Source organism: Artibeus jamaicensis, unplaced genomic scaffold (assembly GCF_021234435.1).
Source record: "Artibeus jamaicensis isolate MK-2021 breed Jamaican fruit bat unplaced genomic scaffold, CSHL_Jam_final contig_760, whole genome shotgun sequence".
NCBI classification, from domain to species: domain Eukaryota; kingdom Metazoa; phylum Chordata; class Mammalia; order Chiroptera; family Phyllostomidae; genus Artibeus; species Artibeus jamaicensis.
In genome coordinates this window covers 2,511,763-2,518,961 of record NW_026521955.1, presented here as the reverse complement: position 1 = coordinate 2,518,961, position 7,199 = coordinate 2,511,763, and the positions used below count along the sequence as shown (strand labels likewise).

The 7,199-nt window shown below is 39.2% G+C and overlaps 1 protein-coding gene across 8 annotated transcripts in view; it reads right to left on the bottom strand.

Moving 5' to 3' along the window:
• Positions 1 to 323: 323 nt before the first annotated feature.
• Positions 324 to 7,199, bottom strand: part of MIPOL1 (mirror-image polydactyly 1) — a 310,690-nt gene continuing 303,814 nt past the window's right edge. For all 8 annotated transcript variants that reach the window (XM_037164780.2, XM_037164775.2, XM_037164774.2 and 5 more), the window contains one exon: positions 324 to 991. In XM_037164780.2, coding sequence (XP_037020675.2) covers positions 925 to 991 — 67 coding nt within the window. In that variant the 3' untranslated portion in view covers positions 324 to 924. The remainder of the gene's footprint in view (positions 992 to 7,199) is intronic.

Below are 7,199 nucleotides of genomic sequence, written 5' to 3'. Positions count from 1 at the left end.
TTTACATTATAATTTCATTGTATATTACATATTGGATTCTCCTTCTCCACAACAAAAATTCAAATGGTAGTCTAAATAAAAATAATAAGAAAGAATACTTATGTTTGATGGCCCTTTGCATCCTGGCACAGACAGATTTTCGAGTCACAAGTATCCCAGTCTATTAGACAGACTTGGCAACTTCTACAGCTTAAATAAAGTTCAGACAGTTACGCAGACCAAACATTAAAAAATATTGACATGAATTTACAAGTACACATGAACAATATCTCCTTTTTATTGAAAATAGTCAGCAATATTTTTATTGAAAAAAATCATGCCTTGGTTAATTTTAATGCACCAAACGCTAATAAAAAATTATATATTTAACTCAGTATTCATACTTAATATTCTTTAATACTAACAAAGATTACATGCATGCATTGAAGGAAGACTATAGATTCTTATGTCTCAGCTTCTCTCATTAGATAAGAAATAAACTCTATATTGAAAAAGTACATGCTTTTGAAGTTTTGACCTAACACAGTGGATTAAGGTTTAGACGATATTTACTTTGCTGCATTCTGATTCAGAAAGGACCATATGTGAAGATACGATCCTGACCAACTTCACAATGTTTCTGTAATCGTCTCTCAGTAAAAAGAGTTATATTAAATATAGGGAGATAGAAAACAGTTACAAAATAAACTACAACTCTTTAGCTACCCTTCGGTAAAATGTAGTTAATACATTTGGATAAATAACTCCAGTCAGCAACAAAGTGGTTAAACATTTGTGATTTGATTTTATCTCAGCTTGGAATGTGGTTGGAGTGTCCCACTTCTAACAACTGTTTGCTAAGTTAAGGCTTTAGTGTTTACACAGTGTTGAATGAAGCAGCCTGGTCACCAGATGTGATTGCTTCCCAGACTGTCGTTTTTTCAGTCAGATCACTGTCCTCACGGTTCCTGTTCCAACCTTTTTCCTCAGGACGTCCACCAGCCTTTCCAACCTAAGTTAGGGGCGGGGGGGGGAGGAGGGTGGAAAGAGAAAAAATGAATGCAGAACGTGCAATTATTGGCAGGAATGTTCTGGCTGAAAAGGGCAGTACTTGCCTGTGACCAAGCAGCCCTGGTAGTTGTGTTGAGAAACAAGACCTCGATGTGAGCACGACACACTGGTGCAGGCTGCCAAGTATTTGAGGTTCAAAAACAGCAACAACACAAACTTCACCCCAGATTTTCAGACTATGTCAGCATTAGCTGCTACATGAAAAGACACTCATTTTAGCACATTTACCGACGTGCATCACAGCTGTGAACCTGCCATTTCCTATGCAATGACAGGACGGCATGTTGGACACAGAGTGGCCTCAAACTGATTTTTGCCCAAGAGGTGCTCGCTTCAGTGCAGAAGCACTATTAGTCTTACGCCTGTTACTTAGCTAAAAAAGTGACATGTGGGTATACTGCACAATTCTTACACATTGTATTTCTTTTTCATAGAGTTACCTGTTGAAAATAAAGCCAGGAATTAGGTGGCTGGGTGGAAAAAACTTCATGCCTCAGTGGCATGAAAATAATTTAAATATATGCAAATGAGCTGATGGTAATAAAGCCAGACTTTCTGCAGCACATTTAAAAACTTTGTATTCCAGAGTAGTGTACATAGGCTTTTTAGCCAAAGATAAGTGATGTTTAGTTCATTAAAAGTTTACCAGTTATACTGAAAAGAGAGTGAAAAGTTCTAAAGTCCATTCAGAAGTTTTTAGGCTACCTCATGGGAGGGAGCTAACATTCATGTGTGTCAGTGAGAGTTCTGCTTGACCAAAGACGATGGAATCAGACCATTCACTTTATTTTATTTTATTTTCTGTACTGAAAGTATAAAACATTTACTGAAAGGGTGCTTGGTGTTATGCACAGAGAAATCTTTATTGCAGGTGAAAAGCACGCCCAGCAGTTCTCAGACACACAGCCGTCCGTCCTCAGGGACTGCTGAGCGACACCGTCTGGTCTGCCCCCGCCTGCCTCGTTTACATGGATCCACGCATGAGGGTCCTTTGCAAATAAACTTAGGACCGGGCTAGACACTAAAGGAATGAGGGCACCCTTAGTGTCACACACACGGACTCAGATGGCTCATCAGCTGCTTCCAACACCGAAAACTCACTCCAGGTTACTGGATGATTCTGCATATGCGGAGTCCTGATAGAAAACAGGAATAGGACGTGAAAGAATTTGGTGCATTGAAAATCTTTGCTTTGAGAAATGTGGTAATGAGTGAAAAGGAAAATCTATCCGATATTTGTCACTACAAATTTCTCCAATGACATCTATACGTAAGTTTTAGACGTTCACCAAAGGACCTTCAGCCTAGTGATGCAAACACTTGAACTAGGAGATTCATTGGACAGTTCGCTCTATTCAGACAACAGTTTGTGTAACAATGTTGGACCAGTGATACAACTCGTGCTATCTTATACACTCTGCATATTATGATTCCTAGGGTTACAGAAGTCCTTTAATGTAGACAAAGTTTTACTACCTGGGATTGTGGAGGGCGGGGAGGAAAAGGTCAGCCTAAAAATTTTAAATGTATTGTTAAAAGATAATTAATTTGAATTAACTGTTGACAAATAGCTGCCAGTGGGAATCTGGAGAAGACATTAAGAGCATTTCTCTGCACGCATTATAAAAAGTCAGGAAATAATTACTTTCAAGTTGGTTAAATATAAACCTCCTCCACAAAATCACCTGCCCCATTAAAAGGCTTCCTGATAATGTGTTATGAAAGTGAGCTCTATTCTGCATGACTGTTACCATCATGACAAATTCTGAGCCAGTGGAATCCGACATTACTGAGGTAAACCTGTGTGCTTCTTTGGGCTTGTCCTTCACAGACAGGCTCTTCTTACTTATGTTTCCTTTTTATACATTAGGACTTTTTCCACCATTTAGAACTAGTACATCTTGCTAAGGGAAGAGGTTAGGAGGAAATACTTAAATATCATGTTTTGCAATGTCTTTACTGTATTTCAACAATTACTAGATCAACCACATTCTCAGTTTATCCAGGTTGAATGATTTATGAAAATTTGATCTCAGAAATGAGAAAAATGTCAATTACTTAGTTTTGTAAAAGCTTACTGACTTCTGAAACACAATGAAGCACCTATTCCTTCCTGTAAGGAATGAAATACACCTGCCAAACGCCGACTGTGCCAACAGGAAGGTAGGTGTGTATGTCTGTTGAAACACCTTGCAGGATTTGCCTGTAGGCTACTCTTTACTGTCCAAATTGATAATATCCTTTAAAAAATTATGTCGCTTACTGAAATAGGCCCCAACAACTCTACATTTTACTCAATGATAGCTTCCCAAGGGCTTCATGACACAGAAAATTGGTTAGAGCTAGGATTCCAGTTTCTCCACTGTAAACATGAGGAAATGGAAGTGTAGATAAGCAAACCCAACTATGAGGTTCGGTGGTAACAGTGACCAGTCTGGGCCTGGCTTCCTCGTTCTCCTTCCACATGTTCTTGCTCTACTTCTACCCCTTGCCCTTGCTCTTGTTCTTCTTCCACTAGAGTCTGGGTTACTGGAGAACTAAAGATGTCAGATTATGGGTTAATGGATTGTCTGAATAGCTGCATCAAAGTTTTCCTCAAGTTTTTACTGAAGTCAAATTGGGAGCGTATTTGTTGGCGTATTTCATCTGTTATTTTAGTAACACTAATTATAGAAGAGTTAATGGATGACATTGCACATAATGAGGAGTGAGTAGTTCCTATTTATTTTTGCTATAATTTCTATATAAACTTGAAAAATGCAGTTACAGTTAAGTTTTAGAGAGAAATCCTATTTCTCAACTGACATTATTTTTATATTTTCTATGTATCTATATAATAGGTATGTAGTACAATGAAACACATATAAGGCCTGTAGAGAAAGTATCCAGCCATGTTCTATGAAAAGTAGAGCCATTTATTGAAGAAGATACAAGATACAAGAAACGCTGTACACAGGACTCAGTCCCCTTCAAAGCATGCACCTTGAGATCTCACACAGTTCTCCCACAGTCCTTCCCACTATTCAAAACACTCTGCAAAAGCCTTTCTTGGAATTGCCAACAGGTGCCGCATCATATTTTCCTGAATCTCATTGATGGTCTGTAATCTCTTCCCTTTCTTTTTTTTATAAAGATTTTATTTAATCTTTAAACAGAGGGGAAGGGAGGTGGAAAGAGAGAGAGAGAAACATCGGTGTGTAATTGCCTCTTACACGGTCTCCACTGGGGGACCTGGCTCACAACCCAGGCATGTGCCCTGATTGGGAATCTCACCAGGGACCCTTTGGTTTGCAGGGTGGTGCTCAATCCACTGAGCCACACCGACCAGGGCTGTAATCTCTTCCCTTTCAAAGGTGATTTTAGTGTTGGGAAAAACCAGAAGTCACAGGGCACCAAATCTGGGCTGTAGAGGGGTTGAGTCATCTGGGTGATTTGATGTTTCACCAAAAAACTCCATATGAGAAGTGATACATGAGTGGTCTTGTTAGGGTGATGAAGCTGCCGATTGCCAGTTGCCCACAGCTGTGGCCTTCTGAATCATCTGAATAGTTTCCATGGAGGAGTGTGCAAGCTTAAAGTAAAATTTGATGCAGGTTCATTGCTCTACTTGCTCAGCCCTTTTGAATGCGATGGCCACACAGTACGCATGCTGACTCAACGGTGTCTAATGCACCCACTTACTAGAGAGGGAAGTTGTCATTATTCACACATGTGCATTCCAGTCCACTCTCCTTGGCTGCCAGGTTACATCGATGTTGCTCAAACCACTCTTGTTATATTAATAATGGCTGGACTTATCTGAACAGACCTTATAGTTTTATTTTTTATTTTATTTATTTATTGAATTTATTAGGGTGATGATACGTTTACCAAACCATACAGGTTTTAAGGGTCCAAATCAGTGAAACACCATCTGCACGCTGCATCGTGTGCCCATCACCCAAAGGCAAATCTCTTTCCATCCCCATTTATTCATCCTTTGTCCACCTCCACCTACCTCGCCCCCTTTCCCTCTGGCTATCACCACACTGTTGTCTGTGTCTATAGAAATACATAGTTTTCCATCAAGTAGATAAACCGTAAGTTATTTACAACTTTCCTAATTGGTCTACTTTCTCATTTTCACTCTTAAAAATATTGTGCTATACTTTGAAAGGCAGTAATACTCCATGGATACATACTATGTGCCAGGAACTATGAGAAGTGATATACGCACATATGTAATTTTCATTATACCTCCATGACAAAACCAAAGTAATTTGATCAGAGCTATACTGCTAGTGAGTTCCGATGCGATACTAGGTTGCTACGACAGCTTTCTCCACTGTGCTATATCATTTCCAAAAGTACCACGACTTTTAAACCTTATTTTTACATTTTTGTGGGCTTGAATTACTCTTATTGACTTGATAATTTGTTGCAAAGTGACAGACAGAGGTAAAAACAGAACAAATTCCTCATCATCAGTTGGATTATAGTGAAGTAAAAATCTCATTACAGATTCTATTTTTGAGAGTAAGTTTTGTATTTGTCAATGTGAAAGTAGCATTTTTCTTGGCCAGACCAATTTTTCCAGAAAAACCGTTCCTATTATTTAGGCAATGAGGCTGCCCCATCAAATAGATTTGACTATACATTTTTTTTTCATGGAGAAACAACCAGGGATATTCAAGAGAGATGGATAACACATCCTTAGCAGAGGAGACAGAAAAACCATGAAAAGTGCTGCCCATATAGTCTGCCATTTGTGTGAAAGACCTGCCCTTTTTCAACCCTGGCAGCACCGTGAGAAAACTTTAAATGTATTTTTTCTTTTGCTGTAATGGCTGTTCTTTCTCTGCTAATCTTTTTAATGTCAGTTTACTTTATCAACTTTTCTTTACACTTTTCACGATTTCCTCAAGAGATGTTATTTGCTCCCTGATTCCACTTACATGCTGATGACTTCCAGCCCTGGCTGGTGTGGCTCAGTGGGGTGAGTTTTGGCTCAGCCTGTGAGCCAAAGAGTTGGTGGCCCAATTCCCAGTTGGGGCCCATGCCTGGCTGTGGGCCAGGTCCCCAGTAGAGGGTGTGTAAGAGGCAACCACACACTGACATTTCTCTCCCTCTCTTACTCCCTCTCAAAATATAAATAAATATAATCTTTAAAAAATGCTGAAGACTTCCAAATACAGACCTCCATCTACAAACTCTCTCCTGAATCTCACTCACATATCCGACTGCCTTCAAGACATCTCCTCTTGCTCCTTCCACAGGCATATGATCCTCAGCATATCTAAAACAAAACTTATCTCACCTCCTTTATATGTTTCAGTATTTATCAGGATTAATGTTGCCATTCATTAATTGACTCCATCCACTAGGTTGAAAAAATTTAGAAAAACTAGATACATTATTTTTTTCTCACTTAAGCTTAGACCTGTGAAAACTGTGATGAGACCACTAAAGTAGACAGTGGGAAGCAATGAAAGGGTTTTAACTTATCTAGTACCATTATTTTCATTTTAGAAAGACCACACTGGCAAGAATATAGGAATGGGATGAAGGCAGGTTAGCCTATAGGTGGGAAGTCCAGATGGTTTCTTATTAAAATAATCCCATTGAGCACAACAACGTGAATGTACGTAAAGCCACAAAACTGTACACTTCACATAGTTGAAATGGTAAATTTTATGTTTTGAAGATAGACCACAATAAAAAAAAATAATCTTAGTGAGACCTGAATCAGAGCTGCAGCAGTGCACATAGAAAGAAGGAGGTGAACTTGAAAGTTATCTAGAACATAGAATCAGGACTTAGTGACTTTTGAGAGTAGGAAAGGGTGAGACGAGGTGGTCAAGAAAAGCAACACCCAGGTGTCTGGTTCTGGTGACTAGACAGACATCGATATACTAACCAAGACAATGGAGAGGAAGAGCAGCAGATTTTTGTTGGGGAGTACGTGTGTGTGCAGGATGAATTCAGTTTGGTACATATAAATTTGAGATGTTGCTGGGATAATAAGTGGGGATGTTAAGTAGACACTGTATATAATATTGTGTCAAGGAAAGAATTCTAGGTTTATGAGACATGGAGTAGGAGGTGGGGAACGGCAGGAATGAGGCTGGTGGGCCACGACTAACTAGGTCTTGCTCTAAGTTGCAACTGAA